This window comes from Lonchura striata, chromosome 12 (genome assembly GCF_046129695.1).
Source record: "Lonchura striata isolate bLonStr1 chromosome 12, bLonStr1.mat, whole genome shotgun sequence".
NCBI classification, from domain to species: Eukaryota; Metazoa; Chordata; class Aves; order Passeriformes; family Estrildidae; genus Lonchura; species Lonchura striata.
This window is the reverse complement of record NC_134614.1, coordinates 7694580-7712681: the sequence shown is the minus strand read 5'-3', so window position 1 is coordinate 7712681 and position 18102 is coordinate 7694580. Positions and strand designations below refer to the sequence as shown.

Sequence of the window (18102 nt, the reverse complement as noted above, 5' to 3'; positions counted from 1 at the left end):
TCTAGGAGCACAGTGGGCTCCTGAAAGGGATCCCCCTTCTCTGCTCCCACCAAACAGCTTATGAACACAGAAACTCTATTTATAACATACTAATAACTTGTACATGAGAAAACCCACTGAAAGCTCTTAAGCTATACCACAGCTGAATGCTATAGAAATAACTCAGGGGTTGTAGTCCTTCCCTTTTCCTTTTTTGCACCATATGCTGTGATTTCTGCACCCTGATCATCACCTCAGCTGCTGTTTCTAACAGCTCTGGTGTTGTTGAATGCACTTGTCTGCACACAAGTGGCACTTCCATACATGTAAACCATTAATCCTTGACATTCTGAACATAAATGGAACTGTGCCGTTGTTAACCACACTGTCAAAAGCTGAAATGGGGATCAACACACAAGATGCAGCATTGCCTCTTTTGTCAATTTTAACCTGGTTTTGTTTCTCTCCAAACAGTCCCCTCTTCATCCTATCCCTGCATCGCCCACCAGTCCGCAGTCTGGTCTAGATGGCAGTAACTCCACTTTGTCCGGCAGTGCCAGCAGCGGTGTCTCTTCCTTGAGCGAGAGCAATTTTGGACATTCTTCTGAACCACCTCCTCGCACAGACACCATGGATTCTGTGCCCAGCCAGGCCTGGAACACTGACGAAGATCTAGAGACACCCTACCTCCCTGTCAGGTACAGTCTCTCTGAGCCTGATGTCCTGGAGTCGCTCAAATCCCAGCCATGTCGAAGCCACTCTGCTCCATCTGGAGTCATTCCTCAGGACACCATGGACCCTCCTGCTTTACCCCCCAAACCTTACCACTCCCGGCTGCCAAACATGGAGAACGAGGAGGGGATGATAATTGAAGATGATGACAAACACCGCCCGTTGCATCGTAAAGTGTCCCAACCGGTGAGTGGTGGAAAGGAAGAGCAGGCCAGGGTGGCATGGGAGCACGGCATCAGCGAGCAGTAGGACAGCTCCTGGTATGCAGCTGGCGTTGGCATTCCAGGTCTGGATATGACAGAGAGAGAGCAGGACTCTGGAACAGCAAACCGATTTTCTACTGCCGCAAGGTTATGTCTGAAGCCCACAAAAGCAATGGGGCCAGCATGGCAGGTTGCTGCTTTCCTTTTTAATTTCTTTTTACACCTTTCCGTTATGTTTTTTAACTTTCTGTGCAGTGGACAGTTTATTCCTTCTGCAGTTTCTTAACCACATCACACGGCATATGAGCCATAGAGACTTGCAGAAGCTGAAAAATATAATTTTAAGTGGAGGGGAAAACGGGGGGAATGTGGCAAGTTGATTTTGAACCTGCTTTCCTCCTAGTTCTGAGACGCACATGAGTAGAAGCAGTTGCACTAGGGACATATTTCTTTGCTGTACAGAATTGAAAGCTCATTGCTGAAATCAGGGATTCTATGAACTGTCAGGCTGGAAGGTGCATGAGCTGCAGGCAGTGGAAAGATGACAATTCTAAGAAGAAATTGGCTCTTTTGAGAGCAAGATTGTACATATCTGTGCAGTGATCTCCCTGCATTGGTTCATAGGTGCTGAGGCAATCTAAAGCAGTGCTGATGCACTGATCTCCAAGATATCATTTCCAACAAACTCTGCCTCCTTTGTTTTTTATGTACTGTTTCATTTCTTAAATTTTGCTTTCACTGGCTAAGCCAACCTGCTTTCTCATGGGAATCGTGTTATTCATCTGTGCTACAGAATGAGAGGAGGTTGGTGGCTACTGGAGCTACAACCTCATTGTAGGCCTTTCCCATGCCCAGCTTTGGGCAGGCTGTTGACACCAGCATTTCTATTCCAGATTAAAACAAAACCAACCAAATTGAGTTTCTCATGCCACAAGCTGGTTGTTGACCCAGCCAGTAAAGGTGGCTTAAATGCATCATATCCAACAATCCTTGCCTCAGGGCTGAACATCATGATTCTCACCAACTTCCATCACCCAGGAGCTGAGATTCATTCCTTTTAACTCAATATCCTCAGTCCCTCCCAACAACTCACTGCAGCTGGTGTCAGAAGGAATCTCCAATCTCTCAGAGCAGACAGAAAACACCAAGACTTGAGCAATGCCTGGTATCAAGTGTACACCCCAGAGTCAGGGACCTTAAAGGCAACCTGTAAAGAACAAGTTTGTTTCCTCTTTTGCTTCTTTAGAATGTGTAGTAAGAGCTGCTGATCCTCCCTTCTGGAAGTCTAATTTCTTTCTCCTTTTCTCCTCAGGCAGCAATACACCCTTTCCCCAATCTCCTATTTTTTATTAATAAGCTCTAAAAAGGGCTGAAGAATACTGTGGGGGACACCAAGCCACACCACACAAACCAGAACTGTGCAGAGCTGAAGACAGTTCAGGTCTACGAACCCAAAACATGCCTTTTTGTCAGTAGTTGCACAGTTCAGGAAAAAAAAATATGTAGGTAATATTCTTCTTTACAAAGAAAAGATCTTGGTTCTAAGAAACCTTTTATTCCTGTTTTCATACTTACCAAGAAATTTTCAATCAGAATAGTATCAAATATTTAATGTTTTTAGATGAACAAGCCACCTTCCTTTCCCTTGCCATACCCACACACGTTTTAGCCTTCCTTATAACCCTTTCACCTGCAGACTGCAAAGCACACTCCTATAGGATGGAAACAGCCCTCCCTCTTTCACACCACTCAAAAATCTGAAGCACATTCAAATAAAACCTCCACGATAAAAATTAGTGCCAGAAGCAGGAACAGCACACAACTTCTGTGTTGAATTCTTGCCTAACTGCTCAGTTTCTCCTGCTAAAAACAGCATAAAGAAGCAAAAAAGGATTATTATAAATCTTTTACAGGTCACCTTTAGCACTACCTCTAAATACAGTGACTGGGCAGAGTACATAGTTTCTGAACTGGCTAAAGATGGTCTGGCTGTATAAAGTCTGGACTCAGCAGTTGTATGAAGGGGACTTTAAGAGGATTTGTTTGTTTTCTTTCTCAAGCTCTAGCCCATGCAAAACTACTAATTATGGATTTGTTTCTTAAATGGCCTATTTGGCTGGAACAAAGTCTCTCTTGCTTCCTCTATTTTGTTACTAACACAGGCTGCTTGTAATCATTATATCCTTCACAATTTAAACAATGATAATAAAATCTGGCTTATAGTGGATGTTTCATCTTTAGCAGGAAGGAGAGTTTTCCAATGCTAAGACAGTATTCAATGTTAACAAACCAAGCTGGAGCTCTGGTATAGAACAAATGCAGGAAAACAACTGATGTTTTCAGTAAACGTAAGTCAAGGTAATTCCTTAGAAAAGGTGAAATGTTTTCACGTATGCTATCCTCCAATCCCACTGAGACTCTTCCAGTGAAATTCTTCAAATAATTAAGTTTTAATTCCATCTCCCTTGCCCAAGTTTCTTTCTTTTCCTGGCAGCAAGACTAAAAGTAGTAAATGTAGTGACTTACCGAGCTTCCTTAATGTGAAAAACCAGCAGGTCTTGCAAATAATGAAGAACCAAGAATGCAATTACCATGGGACTGAGTCCCAAGCAGCTGGAAAACCTGCCCACCAGATCTCTAATCAGTCTCTGAAAACGCATCATCCTGCTCTGATTAGAGACCTGGTACAACAGCAGTGAGTTCATTTGTGGAGTCTGGCTTTCCTATGTATTTGCAAGAGTTTGAAGATCAATCAGGTGATGTGTACAAATACTTACTTTATGGCAGGTCCACATAAAGAAAGGTGGAATAAATTGCTGAATTTACCAAATTTAAGCCTCTCTGGAGTTAAATTTCTGTTATTGTTCTGATATATACCAAGTATTCTGTCTCCCTTTTCAGTGTTTGCCTTAAAGGGAGCAGAAGATAGAAAGACTATTATTAAGATTTTGTGAATCTTGGAACTAATATTGCCTGGAACTACTATTTCTCTGTAGGGTGAGGTGTCTTTTAGCATAGTACAACTCCAACGTCAAGCTCAGTCCTGGAGTAGGTGGAAGCAACAGCAGTTGCACTTGCCCAACAGGATTTGAAGATTCCTTGTATAAACCACAGCAACAGGATGTTTTGAATGGGACCTTGACATTCTATACCTAACTCTAATTCAAACCTCAGTGTACTTGCCTTCATTGGGTTTCTTTGCATAAGAAAATAGCATGTGCATTCCTGAGAAAATTGGTGGAATTCTGCTATAAATCTCTCCATCGTCAGTACCTGCTGGCCCCATCTGAAACAAAATTGAGAAGAAGCTACAGTGGTAGAAGAAAAACAATTAAAGCAATTTCTCTAAATCCTACTTTTCTTTCCCAATAGTTGGGTTGGTTTTATTGCTGTATGCAAGGCTTAGATCCTTTTTCGTATTTTCCTCTGTTTGGTTTTTAGCTTAATTACCCTTTTTTAGGTAAGGGATATTGCATATCCCTTCTATGGAGTATCAGCCAACACTGGGGAGGCTGGAGAGAGCAAGAGCCTTTGGGAAACAAATTATGTGGTATTTAAAATTTCCTCTGGTCATGCTTCTTTGTAAATACCCCCATTTGAATGCTGTGTATTTGTACAGGAAATTGAGCAAAAAATGTATAGATTGTGATGTCTGACTGGTATTCTGCCCTGTAAATGTGTTTTTAACCTCTGGCATTCTGTGCTTATTTAAAAAAAAAAAAAAAAAGCAAAAACCTCTAACCACTTCTCTTTTGTGTATTCATGTTTAAAATAAAATGAAAACAGCTATCTTATCTATAATGGAAATCAAATTCAAAAGGAAAAAATTAATTTGTACAAGTGTCCTAAAGGTACTTCATTGTATATATTGTGATAGCATGTTTCCAGAACCAACAAATAAGTGGTGTGAATTTTAGATGTAAATATCTGCCGTTTGTTTTGGGTTCCTTTCCCTTACCCATTCACTCGACTGCTGTGATGTGGAATTAAAGATTAATACCTGATATTAAAACAGTACAGCTGTATGGTCGTTGCTGTCCTTGAGGCAGGGCTATCCTCAGGCTGCTCCAAACCTTCACAAGAGACAAGGAAAAGCCCTCACTTCCCACCTTTGTGTGAATGAGAAAAACAGGAGGCAACCTAAAGGCCTTTGTGTGTGGTGAGGGAACAGCTTCCTTGTTTAAGTGTTATTTAGTATCAATTTCTTGAAGCAAGCAGCAGGTACAGCCCCCGCCTGGTCTAGTCAGGTAGATGGACATGGCACTTGCAGCAGCCCAAGGCCAGTTTTGGGGCAAGACTTTCAGAGACAAAGCTCTCCCTCAGGACAGCTGTGGAGTGGCTGGGTGCCACTTCCTTATCACCTGGGGTTAAACCACCACTGTCTCACTGCCTAAAACACTGCTACTCTTATTGCAATAGTACTTAAATATTGATAATTTTAACAGAATAGGTGTGAAAGAATAGTAGTTAAGACATGTAGGAACACAGGATTTGGGAACTGAGAGCTATGGTGACTTCTACAGGCTCCTAATCTCAAATTTTCTTCTATTACTACTAATACACCAAGTCATTGTACAGGAGACAAAATAACTCAATGTCTCGACAAACCAACAAAAAAACTTCTGATACCTGTCTCAAAAGACATTTAGCAGCAAGTCTGACACTTCAGGTGGCCCCAGGATGTACATAGACTGCCAAGGCACCCTTTGCACATACCACATTACAAATACTGAGAAGAGAAACTGTAACAGGGTACTGAAATCTGTATCAGTCATGGAATAGAATCATTCAGGTGGAAAATACTTCCAAGATCACCAGGTCCAACCTTAAACCATATTGTGAAGTGCCACGTCCACTTGGTTTTTGAACACTTCTGGGGATGGTGACTCCACCATTTCCCCGGGCAACACATTCCAGGGCTTAACCATCCTGTCAGTGAAGAAAATTTTCCTAATATCCAACCTGAACCTTCCCTGACACAACTTGAGGCCATTTCCTCTTCTCTTGTCACTTGCTCCCTGGGAGAAAAGGCTGACCCACATCTGGCTAGAACCTTTCAAGCAGCTGTAGCGTGGTAAGACCAGACCTCCACAGCCTGAACACCCTCAGCCACTCCTCCTAGGACTTAAGTTCCTGACCCTTCTTTAATCAGATTCCTTGAGACTGTTTCTAAGCCAGCCTATTAATCTTAGTTAATAGGCTGTATTTTTTATTCTGACAAAAATTATTAACCAAGCACAAGTAATAAAAACTGTGTTTTGGCACAACAAAAGATATGTGAAGCCCTCAGCTGTAAACAAGAGTTTAAAAAATACTCTAGTTTCTGTTCAAACTGACAGAACAATTTTTTTTCAGTGCAAGTCCAATACTTTATTTAAGCTGCCACTAGTCAGATTGAAATCTAAATCCCATGTCCAAATACCTCTCTTATCTAAATAAGAAAACTTCAGCAGTTTCAAAATTTGACTTGTCTGAGTCAGTATGAATTTCATTACAAAGCTGATAAGAGGAGAAATTAAACCTCTAGAAATTAACCTGCCAGATGAAAGATTCAGCCTTCCACACCCTATGCATAAATGTGCCTCCATTTCTGGATGATTCTTAACAAGCCATCGACACAAACACAGTTCACAAGGCAGAGCTCTGAGCTCAGGTGTCTTAAGAGAAGGTTCACACACCACTTCTCTCTTTTGATGGCCTTTACTGTCAATCCCACATGAATTAACCTCAAATTTGGAAGAGCAGATCTATTGCACTTCATCTTCTATTCAGCATTCATTCACAGCAGTACTGCATGACCTTTTCCCAAGCTGTTCCCTGTCCCCCCGACAGAACTCACTTCTGTGTCCTCACAGCCCAACACCTGAGGCTGAGCCCCTTCATCTCTCCCCGTGGCTGTAAGAGATTTGTGGGCAGAGCCATCGCAGGCCCAGCCCCCGCAGCTGCCAGGAACAGCCTCTTCTTACCTGCACTTCCCAACGACTCCAATCCCCACAGATCCAGAGCCAAATCAACTCTTCTGCCCACTCAATTGGCTGACTAGCCCAGGCAGACATTAGAGCACCTTCCAGTGCCTAAAGGGGTTCCAAGAGAGCGGGAGAGGGACTTTGGACAAGGCCCTAGAGTGATAAGGGCACGAGGGAATGGTTTCACTCTGACAAAGACCAGAGTTAAATCGGATACCAGGAAGAAACAGCAGTGAGGACCAGCACAAGCTCTCCATCACCCAGGTCTCAGCCAGGACAAATCCCTAATGCTTCAGACAGACAGGGCGTGGAGGGTGGTGAACAAACACAGAGCCCCAAAAACCTCACCATGGATCAAGAAGCAGCACAAGGTAAAATGGAAGGAATCCATTCAAGCTACTGAAACAAATTATAAATAAAAAGAAGGGAAAATACCAAAATACAAAAGGAGTCCTTGTTCTTCCTCAGACCCATTTGAGGATCCCATATTGAAATACAGAGGCTCATTTCCCAACCCAAAACCAAATAAAACCACTTGTCTCCTATTCTACAAAAATGTATGAAGTTTCTAGTTTGAAGATGTTTCATAACTGCACTGTTTTGGTAGGTAAACTCTATCCTTATTATGACCTTCCTAAAGTCTCCTAATTCCAAATTTATACCCTATTCCCACCTAAGTACTTCATCTCACAGTTCTTTTGGCCACTAACCTGATAAGAAACAAAGGCACTTCAAGACACCACTTCTCTGCACACCTAAGTGACTTTAGTGGGCAATGAGCATAATTTTTAAAAAGCCAATAACCTTCCTAAAGTATACTTGATATTGATCAATTCTAGAAATCATTAGGAACTGACTTAATATTTATACTGATCTTAATAACCACATTTGGAGAGATAAAAATACCTAGAAATGTGCAAAACCACATCTCCTAATAAACACATGACGTACTCTCACTGATAAATAGTGTCCTAATTACTGCTCACCTGCTGTGACCTTTCCTGAATCAGGTGCTCCTCCTCCCCACACTGCCTGTCTCACCTCATCAAGCTTATCACTTGCACCTGACGACATGTAAGAACATTCTGATGAGGCACTGCCTCGAGAGCCTGCCTGTGCAAGAGAGCCCGCGGAGCTACATGGCAGCTCCCTTGTCGTAGTACAGGGCTGTGTGACTCTGCCTCTCCCTTCTTTCACTGGATGCACAGAGTTACTCGTAAAGCCGCACAAGGAGCTATCAGCACGCGTGTGCTCCTCTCCCATCTCCAACAGAATTTCAGTTATAAACTCACAGTGTAGGGGACTGTTGAAGGTAGTTAAAGGCAGAAACTGTGAGGACTGTTGGAACAGAATAAAAATATTCTGAGTTGGAAACGACCCACAAGGATCACCAAAGTCCAATTCCTAGCCCTGGGCAACCCCAAGAATCCCGCTATGTGCTGAACAAAAGGTGAAAGCCCCAGTGACTAGGATATTAAGTGGGAATTAAACAAGAAAATTTTTTTATGGAAAACGACCCACCCAAGAAGCCAGAAACAAGTGCACATTTTGACCTCTCAGCTGTTCCTCCTCAAAGCACCCAGTCCTTGCACCTCACAGGGTGTACCCAGAGCACCCGTGACGGGCTGTGCCCGTGCCGGCACCGAGCCCGAACCTACCGCTCCCAGCCCTCACGGGACACCCATCTCGCGAGCCCCTGCCCACGCGGCTCCTCTGCCCCGCCGGCTCCACGCTACTCGGGAGCCTCGAGCGACCCCTCAGCCTCACCTTGCGCTGCCCCACGCCGCCCCAGGCCGCCGGGGAGGGGTGGAGGGCGGAACACGGGCGCGGGCCGGCCCCGCCCGCCCTCAGGTGTGAGGATCTGCCCCTTTACAAGATGGCGCCCGAAGCCGCCGTCAGGGAGCGCTCGCGAGCGCCCTTCCCTTAACAAAGATGGCCGAGAAGGGGGGCGGGGGCCCGCTCCGCGCGCCGCCGCTCCGCCGCCTCTCCCCAATCAGCGGCCGCCAACTCTCCCGTGGAGGCGACGGCGCGGCCAATGGGAGCGGAGAGCGTGGCGGCCGGGCGGGGAGTGGGCCAATGGGGCGGCGGCGGGGGCAGCCGGTGTGGGGTGGCGGTGCCGGTGGTGCCGGTGCGGCGGGCGCTACCGGGCGAGGCGGGATGCGGGCGGCCCACGGGCTTTGCGCGGCGCTGGCCCTGCTCCTGCTGCCGGCCGGCGGCCGAGCGCTGCGCGACGGGGACTGCGAGGGTGAGTGCGGCCGGGCCCGGCCCGCGGGCACGGCGGGGGGAGGCCGTTCCTCGCCGCCGTCTCCCGCAGTCTGGCCCGTCCGCGAGGTTGTGGGGCCGGGACGCGGAGCAGCCTTGGGGCTGTGGCAGCCCCGAGTGACAGCTCGGCCGCCGGGGCTGGGCCGTGCCGGGCCGGCGGGAGCGCTGCCTCCAGCGGCAGGAAAAGTCTCTCAAGTCTGGCTAAGTGCGGACGGGCCTGGCCGAGCGCCGCTCGGAGGCGACCGCTGCCGGGGCGGTGCTCGGGGGTGTCCGGTGCCGGGGCGATGCGCCGGGATGCCCGCGGGGACGGCGGGGCGGGGCTTCCAGCCGTGCCCCGCGCCAGGGACGGGATCTCCCTTCCGAGGGTACTGCACTCTGTCGGGAAGTTGCCGGTCCCTCTCCACGGGCCAGCGGTAGTGTAGAGTCCCCACGGGAAAGAGGAGCGACGACTCCGGGAGACCGGACCGTCTCCAGCGATCAGCACTGTCGCGGCTCGGCACTGGCGGGGCAGCGCTCCCGCCGGCTGTCCCTGCCTGGTGACGGTGACCGGGCAGGGAGCAGGAGAACGCCAGTGAGGTTACTCACCCGGGACTCCCCCTTAGTCATCACAGTACTGCGGAGTGCTCGGAGTCCTCTCGGTGTGCACAGCCAGAAGCCGTGAGCAGCTGATCCGAATCAAGTCGGGCCCTTTGTGTACCATGGAAATACAAACGCCTCGGGGGTGGAACCTGTTGAGCTGCACAGCAAATTAAGCTGCTCCTGTGCAGTGAACTGAACAGATTCCCCAAGTGAAGCAAGAAGAACTTGAGGTGGGGCTCTAGTAGCTGGTTGGGAGTTTGGGACACTAATATCCCTCCTCTACAGTAAGAGAGAAAGAGGGATGGGAACCCTATAAATCAAAACATGCAGCTGCTGTCGCAGCACTAGACTGGAAACGTTTCTGTCCTACAGTGGCCATCAGTGTCACTGCCTGCAGCAAGTTTTTTCTTCCCAAGGTTTTCACTTCCTTGGGAAGTGCTTACAGTGAACATCAATGTGTCTGTGACTGGGGATAGACTGGTGGGAGGTAAAAAAGGGTGCTGCATGCATACAAAAAATGTTTTCCAAGGTGGCCCATCTTATAATTAGTTCTAGTTTTAATATCATGAGAGTACATTTCTGTTCAGTTCTGTGATGGCCATACTCAGTTTCCTGTCATACCCAATTACTGTGCCATGCATTGTGTTCTGAGTTGAACACAAGTTGCTAATGACAATAATATTTGCCAGTCCCTTCCTGCTGGAGTAAACAAATTCCATAAAAGCCATAACTCATACCTGCTCCTTAGAGGCAGAATGGTTCCTGGCACTCATCTTGCATGGGAAGGTGTGAGAATGCACAGGTCCTGAGCAGGAATTAGGGGGAGTAGAGTGCTCTGTCCAGGTGATGCTGATATCCACGGATGAATTGTGAGCAGCAGAATGACCAAAATCTGACACTTGGGGTGTCCCTCAGTCATCCCACAGGCTGTCTGCCCTCCTTCCCAGCCACACACGGTGCTGCTGCACTTTGGAGCACGTATGGAGCGACTGCTGCCAAGGGAAGGAGCAATGACCGATTTGTGCAGCCCTTCCCACGGGCATGAACTTGGATCTGTCCTCTCAGCTGCAGCTGCACTTGTGGGAGTTGTGTTATATCTAAGAGTCTTCCATCTTTCCATCTGAAACTGCATCAGAAGCTTGTGGAAATGAAAGGAGAAAGGTGCCATGGGGACATAGCATGGGATCACATTTCTTTTTCTCTTGGAAGTAATTTCAACTGAAGCAGCCTGGTAATCAGTGATACCCTGTTACTGAAGTTAGCACACGGGGAGTCTCAGAGGATTATGTACAGAGCTGGTTTTCTGTCAGCACTGGGTTTGACACCCATGTTCTTACAAGTTGCTTCCCAAAGCAACAAGACAATTTAAATGTACATTTTTGGATGGGCGTGGTTTTGTGTCCATATGACCCAGTGCTCACTCAGGACAATGTACAGAGGCCCCTAGACACTTCCATGGATCTCATTTCTCAGATTGTCATAAACCCACCAAAAGTACCAGGGCATGTTGTTGATTCACATGTGCTCTGAATGACGTTTTGAACCATGGGTGAAGTTCAGAAAAGTTCTGTTATCCAAACCCCCGATTCCATTTCCTTATAAATGTCCTCTAAGAGGTGCCATGAGATTACTGCTCTGGCTGATAACTCCATCCATCTTCCCTTCCAGTGTGTGTCACATTCCTGGGAAGGTTTTACCAGAGTCTAAAGGACAATGACGTTGAATTCACACCTTCCAGTATTGAAAAGGAGCTCTTGAAATCCTGCAAAGAAGCAAAGGGCAAAGAGAATCGCCTGGTAAGTAGGGGGAAGTCAGTAATATTTCCCTCCTGCAAGTGAGGGAAAACTGAGTTTGTATCATGTGGCTTCCCAGGGGCTGTTTTTGCTGGCTCTGTGGCCACCGTAGGTCCTGTATTTTTTATTAAAGGACTTGAGGAGTTCAATCTCTATCTTAAAAAAAAGGGAAAAAACCACCCTGTCAACAGTGGTTGGACTGGCTGGCATCTCATTGTTGCTGAAGCACTGGATATTACAAAGCTTTTGTTTGCTGTAGGGTTTCTGTGTCCCTTAAATGGTATTTGGGGTGCTATGTAATGTGTTAAAATATTTATATTCTTTGGCTGCTTAGCTGAAAACTAAATAAAGGAAAACCAAATTGCCCTAACTAAAACCAGAGGCAATTTGTGAATGAAGAGGCCCAAGGAAAAGGCCTGCACTCTCCTCAGAGATCTACAAGAGATACCATCTGACATGCAGAGGGGGAATGCTTCAGAGAGGCTCTTTGAATAAAAACTTTTATCCTAATCCTGTTCAATTTTTATAAAGTTAAGAAACAAGATCAGCCTCAGCAGCTGTAATATCATTGCAATGGAAAACACCTGCTCAGTATTCTGGGCTCAGGCTCCTTTTGCCCAGCTCTAGCAGTCCCCTGGGGAGGTTCTCTAACAGCAAACATCGAGCTACAAAAACCAGATGAGGACAGGAACAGAAGACTGCTTTTAGAAGCCTTTTTTCCATACATCCCCACTTCACTCTTTTCTTTCCTCTAGTGCTATTACATTGGCGCCACAAGTGATGCAGCCACCAAAATCATTAACGAGGTATCAAAGCCCATGAGTCACCACATCCCTGTGGAAAAGATCTGTGAGAAGCTAAAGAAGAAAGACAGTCAGATCTGTGAACTAAAATACGGTGAGTTGCCTGCACTCATGATGCTTGCCCATGATTTGCTGGGGTGTGGATGACTGGGGGTGAAGCAACATCCTAAAACATACTCAGTCCTGAGTTCTGTAGCCTAGTTAGGTTGCACAACCTGTGTTGCTCTCCATGAACATCCTAGAGAGTTCTATGGAGATGCTTAGGTAAGACTGTTGACTGCTAACCCTTCTTGGCTTCTGCAGGGACTCTGATCAGCCCTGGAATAACTAACTCCCAGGTGGAACAGCACTAAACACTGCTCACACTGCTGTTTGGGAGGGTGTGTGGTACAGCCTGTGCTGGCAGCAGGCAGGGGTGTCACTGTGGCAGGGCTCAGGCCCTTGCCTGAGCTCTGCAGTCCCAGCTGCTCTCCTGTTCCCATCAGCAGGGTGATAAATAATGCTTTCTCACCTCCTCTGGTGTCTCCTCAGAGCATTCCACTCTCTGTTTCTCATCACCTTCCTTGAACTCTCATGTTCGTAGATGACTCCTCTTCCTGAAAAGACTAATACAAAAAACAGGCATAGAAATGCCTCGTTCTGCTTTCCCTTATAGCTGCCCTTACACCCCCTGGAGACGCCCCTTAGATTGTGGGTCTTTGTACTTTTCATTTCTCCTACTAAGGTCGTGTTGCTTCCTAAAAAGCTTTTTGTTGTTGTCACTTTCTTACCTTTCCCTTGAAATCACTCTGCTACATTTCTTTTATCCAGTGGTAAAGAAGTGTTGCTGCTCGTGTAATAAAGGGGCTTTCCGGGCTATTCTGGAACTCCTGCATCTAAACTGCAACTGAGCTTTCTGTCTTCTAATAATTTTTAGCATTACGAGCCATATCTGCTGCCCAAACCTTAGACGTTCCTTCCACCCCTGGCACCTCTCTCCCGGTTGGGTTTTGGCTTCCTCGCCCAGCTGGCATGTCTGAGTGCCACTCTGCTCTCCCCGCAGACAAGCAGATCGACCTGAGCACCGCCGACCTGCGCAAGCTGCGCGTCAAGGAGCTGCGGCGGATCCTGGATGACTGGGGCGAGGTGTGCAAGGGCTGTGTCGAGAAGTACGACTTCATCCGCAGGATCCACGAACTGATGCCCAAGTACGCGCCGAGGGCGGCCGGCGCCCGGACAGACCTCTGAGGGCCGAGACCGGGCCGATCCTGGGGCTCTGCGGGGTGACACCGGGCCTGTGAGGGGACTCTGAGGGGCGACCTTGAGGCTCTGAGGGGCGACGCCGGCCCCGCGCTTTGTACGGGACTTGCATTAAAGTTGGCCGGAGTGTACCGGGCGGAGCCGTGCCTGTGCCGTGATTGCGGACGCCCCTCCCCGCACCCCGCACCCGCCGGGCCCCGGCGCTCCCGCCCCCTCCTCGCTTTATCCGCGGGCCGGCCCCGCGCGCCCCCTCAGCCCGCCGGGGGGCGGGGCTTCGCCGCCCGCCCTGATTGGCCGCCCGGCCGTCGCGCGCGGGCGGCGGGAAGCGCCGCGTGACGTCAGGGCCCCGTGACGCCGGCTTGTGGCGCGGCGCGCGCGGGGCGATGACGTAGGGCCCGCGCGGCGCGGCGGCCGGAGCCGCCTTCGTTCCCTTTTGTCCAAGATGGCGGCGGCCGCCGGAGGCGCCTCCTGAGCCGCGGGCCCGGCGCGATGAAGCGCGGCAGCGACCGCGACTCGAGCCCGCCGGGGGCCGCGGGCGGACGCGCGGCCGCCGCCGCCAAGCGGCCCCGCGATCGCGACCGCGAGAGCAGCAGCCGGCGCGGCCCGCACCGCAGCTCGGGCGCCTCCCGCAGCAGCCGGGACAAGTCCACGCCCGGCGGCGGCGGCGGAGGCGGCGGCGGCACCACCACCGGCAGCGGCGGCGGCAGCGGAGGCGGCTCCAGCTCCCGCAGCCACCGCGGCGATGAGCGCGCCGGCGGCGGCGGCGACTCGAACCACCGCCCGGCGGGGAGCGGCTCGGCCTCGGGCGCCCGCGGCGGCAGCCAGGCCGCCCCCTCGTCCTCCTCCTCCTCCTCCTCCCGGGCGCTCGGCGTGCCCAAGGCCAAGGCGCTGCCGGGCGCCGTGGTAGCCCCGTCGCTGCTGCTGGCCGGGCCGCCGCCGGGCGCCGCGCCCTCGCTGCTGCTGGCGCCGCTCGGGGGCTCGGCCGGGCTGGCCGGGGAGCCGCCCGGCTCCTGCGAGTACAAGACGCTGCTGGTGAGCGGGCTGAGCGCGGCCTTGCCCGACCAGCTGCTGGAGGACGGGCTGTTCCGCCTCTTCCAGCGCTTCGCGGGCGGGGGCGCCGGGGACATCAGTGTCAAGCTCTCCCACACGCCCGAGCTCGGCCGCGTCGCCTACGTGAACTTCCGACACCCCGGGGACGCCCGCGACGCCCGCCGGCATGCCCGGGCCCGGCAGCTGCTCCTCTACGACCGGCCGCTCAAGGTGGAGCCCGTGTACCTGCGCGGGGGCCGGCGCAGCCGCACGCCGCCCCCCGCGCCCTCCCCGGAGCCGCTGGGGTATCTGCCGCCGCTGCACAGCGCCTACCAATACAAGCAGCGCTCGCTGTCGCCGGTCACCAGCCCCTTGCTGCGGGAGCCGCGGCCCCGCCACGCCGCCGCTGCCGCCTTCGCGCTGGAAGCAGCCGCCATCGGGCTCTCCCGGGAGCGGGAGCGGGCCCTGGATTACTACGGGCTGTACGACGAGCGCGGCCGCCCGTACAGTTACCCCATCGTGGCCGAGGAAGACCTGATGCCAGAGGATGACCAGAGAGCCACTCGCAACCTCTTCATCGGCAACCTGGACCACAACGTGTCGGAGGTGGAGCTGAGGCGCGCTTTCGAGAAGTATGGCATCATCGAGGAGGTGGTGATCAAGCGCCCCGCACGTGGCCAGGGCGGTGCCTACGCCTTCCTCAAGTTCCAGAACTTAGACATGGCTCACCGGGCCAAGGTGGCTATGTCGGGCCGCGTTGTGGGCAGGAACCCCATCAAAATTGGCTACGGAAAAGCCAACCCCACCACCCGGCTGTGGGTGGGGGGCCTCGGCCCTAGCACTTCCCTGGCCGCCCTGGCCAGGGAGTTCGACCGCTTTGGCAGCATCAGGACTATTGACTACGTGAAGGGCGACAGCTTCGCTTACATCCAGTACGAGAGCCTGGACGCTGCCCAGGCCGCCTGCGCGCAGATGAGGGGCTTTCCCTTGGGCGGACCGGAGAGGAGGCTCCGAGTGGATTTTGCCAAAGCAGAAGAGACGAGATACCCACAGCAGTACCAGCCCGCGCCGCTCCCCGTGCACTACGAGCTGCTGGCTGACGGCTACAGCCGGCACCGGAGCCTGGAGCAAGACTTGAGGGTGCGGGATAGGACTCCTCCGCACCTCCTGTACTCGGACAGAGACAGGAGCTTTGTGGAGGCAGACTGGGCCAGCCCTGCCAAAAACGCCGAACGCAGGAACAACCTGGAGAGCTACAGCCGCTCCGTGCGCAGCCGGAGCGGGGAGCGCTGGGGCAGCGACGGCGACCGCAGCGTGCCCAAACCGTGGGAAGAGAGGCGGAGACGCCGGAGTCTTTCCAGTGACCGCGGGAGGACTACTCACTCGCCTTACGAGGACAGAAGCAGGACAAAGGCCAGTGGGCCAGCTCTAGACCGCAGCCCTGACAGGGCTCGCAAGGAGAATCACACTACAGAACCCGGAGCCGAGAAAGAGCAGAGCAACTCCCTCCAGAACAATCGTCACGCGGCCGAGGAGAAACCCCATCGCGAGCCAGCCGATGCTCCCCAGCCCAAAAAAAGGGACAGCGAACGCAATCATCGAACTGGTGAATCGGAATCAAAAACTCACGAGGAGCCAAAATCTGAGACCAAAAAGCTAAAGAATTTATCAGAATACGCTCAGACACTGCAACTTGCTTGGAATGGGCTTCTTGTGCTAAAAAACAGCTGCTTCCCCACCTCTATGCACATCCTGGAGGGAGACGTGGGTGTCATCAACGGACTCCTCAAAGACCATTCGTCCGGCGGGAAGTTGACGCAGCTCAAAATCGCTCAGAGGCTTCGGCTGGACCAGCCCAAGCTGGATGAAGTCACCCGGCGCATCAAACAAGGCAGCCCCAACGGCTACGCCGTGCTCCTGGCCACCCAGTCCGCCCCGGCAGGGGCCGAGGGGACCTTCCCTGTGGTAGAGCCTGGCTTGCAGCGACGGCTTCTCAGGAATCTGGTCTCCTACTTGAAACAGAAGCAGGCTGCTGGGGTTATCAGTCTGCCCGTGGGAGGGGCAAAGGGCAGGGACAGCACAGGCATGCTTTACGCGTTCCCTCCTTGCGAGTTCTCTCAGCAGTACCTCCAGTCAGCACTAAGGACATTGGGGAAGTTAGAAGAAGAACATATGGTGATAGTTATAGTCAAAGACACTGCCTAGCCCACACTGTCTTTTCAAATTCCATGTTTTCTTTGTGTGTCACACAGCCCAGTTGTTTTTAAGGCTGATCATTTTGGTTGAGGCTCAAAATACCTTCACCAAAGTGGTAAGATTTTTAGTTTCTAATTAATTTTAATACCTATAATATCTATTAAAATTTTAAATAGAGCCCATTTTATTCGTTTTTAATATGTGACACTGTCCGCTGTTGTTCTGTATTTTTATTTTTTAACTGTATGAAAAGTTGTCAGTAAAGCCTTGTTCACTGATGGATTTCTAAACTTGTGCGGTATCCGAGTTCTTCTGGCCCAGGAAGGAAGGGTGAGTTCCCTGTGCTGCAGGAGCAGCCAGGCCAGATGAGGCCCCAGTTCAGTTCTCAGATCCCAACCTTGAGAACCTCCTTCATCTTGATACGTGTCCTTCAGGGTGGGAGGGGAAGGGGGGGTTCTTAGTGCTGTATCAGAGACTTAAAGGTCGGTTCTTTTTTTTTTTTTTTTTTTTGGTCCTGTTTGCTTTTTATTTCGTAAATTTGAGTCTGGATGCTTTGCTGTTGAGTCTCTGTTTGAGAATAGAAGCTTCCCAGGAAGCCAGCAACCAAGGAAGCAAATCCTGATCAAGAATAAAAGTGTTTTTCATATACACCAAAAAATTAGTTGATACTTGGCAAGATATTAGCTGCTGAGAAGTGGATGCTGTATTCAAGTTGGTGAGGTTTGAGACCACCTGGCACATGTCACAGTCATAGAAGTTCTTGGATAAAACAAAAAGGTTTGACATTACCAATTTTTATAAAAGGCAAAACAAGCAGAAGAAAAAAATAAAGCGGTTTAAGGGGGAACCCCCTTGGGCTCATATAAGATGTGGACAAGCTGGGGGCATGAAGGTGGTTGGTGAGCTGGAGGTGCTCATTTGCAATCAATCATGTTGTACTACCTGGAATATTTTATTGAAATATAAATGGCTATTTTTTCCCCCTAAAATTTAAGTTTGTTCTCAGACTTACAAAAACAGGCAGAAACATGTCTGTCTGAGAATGTTCTGTTACCACAGATGACCTGTAACAGAGGAGCCACTGAGATCAAAATCTGAGCTCTAAAATGGGATGGATCCATCACCTTTGCTGTCTGTGCTATGAGTTGGTTGGTTGGGAGGCCAGAGCCTTTGAGTGCTCAGCAACATAAGGATGTGGTAATGAGTCCAAGCTCGAGTTAAAATCCACACTGTTCTGTTTGGGGATATTTTTATTTTTTAAAATGATGCCTGTAGATTTTAGGAGACTTACAGAAAATCGTGTGGGATTAAAAATGCTACG

The 18102-nt window shown here is 50.3% G+C and overlaps 3 protein-coding genes across 10 annotated transcripts in view; all 3 read left to right on the top strand.

The window, feature by feature from the left end:
* The window catches only part of DOCK3 (dedicator of cytokinesis 3), a 183835-nt gene extending 178904 nt beyond the window's left edge, over nt 1-4931 (top strand). For all 8 annotated transcript variants that reach the window (XM_021529159.3, XM_021529158.3, XM_021529156.3 and 5 more), the window contains one exon: nt 454-4931. In XM_021529159.3, coding sequence (XP_021384834.1) covers nt 454-960 — 507 coding nt within the window. In that variant the 3' untranslated portion in view covers nt 961-4931. The remainder of the gene's footprint in view (nt 1-453) is intronic.
* Nucleotides 4932-8980: 4049 nt separating this feature from the next.
* MANF (mesencephalic astrocyte derived neurotrophic factor) lies at nt 8981-13692 on the top strand. Its single transcript, XM_021529223.2, has 4 exons — nt 8981-9125; nt 11390-11517; nt 12270-12411; nt 13360-13692. Exons 1-4 carry the CDS (start codon nt 9038-9040, stop codon nt 13542-13544), a joined length of 543 nt encoding a protein of 180 aa, XP_021384898.1. The 5' UTR covers nt 8981-9037; the 3' UTR covers nt 13545-13692.
* Nucleotides 13693-14045: 353 nt separating this feature from the next.
* Nucleotides 14046-17071, top strand: RBM15B (RNA binding motif protein 15B). Its single transcript, XM_031505952.2, has one exon. The coding sequence runs from the start codon at nt 14046-14048 to the stop codon at nt 16788-16790; it is 2745 nt and encodes a 914-aa protein (XP_031361812.1). The 3' UTR covers nt 16791-17071.
* Nucleotides 17072-18102: the final 1031 nt, after the last annotated feature.

What these genes read in the sequence shown, in the direction of transcription:
- MANF (XM_021529223.2), top strand. Translation starts at nt 9,038, where the DNA reads ATGCGGGCGGCCCACGGGCTTTGCGCGGCGCTGGCCCTGCTCCTGCTG. An exon ending in AGGGCAAAGAGAATCGCCTG is followed by an intron (nt 11,518 to 12,269) that starts GTAAGTAGGGGG and finishes TCTTTCCTCTAG; the next exon opens with TGCTATTACATTGGCGCCAC. An exon ending in GATCTGTGAACTAAAATACG is followed by an intron (nt 12,412 to 13,359) that starts GTGAGTTGCCTG and finishes CTCTCCCCGCAG; the next exon opens with ACAAGCAGATCGACCTGAGC.
- RBM15B (XM_031505952.2), top strand. Translation starts at nt 14,046, where the DNA reads ATGAAGCGCGGCAGCGACCGCGACTCGAGCCCGCCGGGGGCCGCGGGC.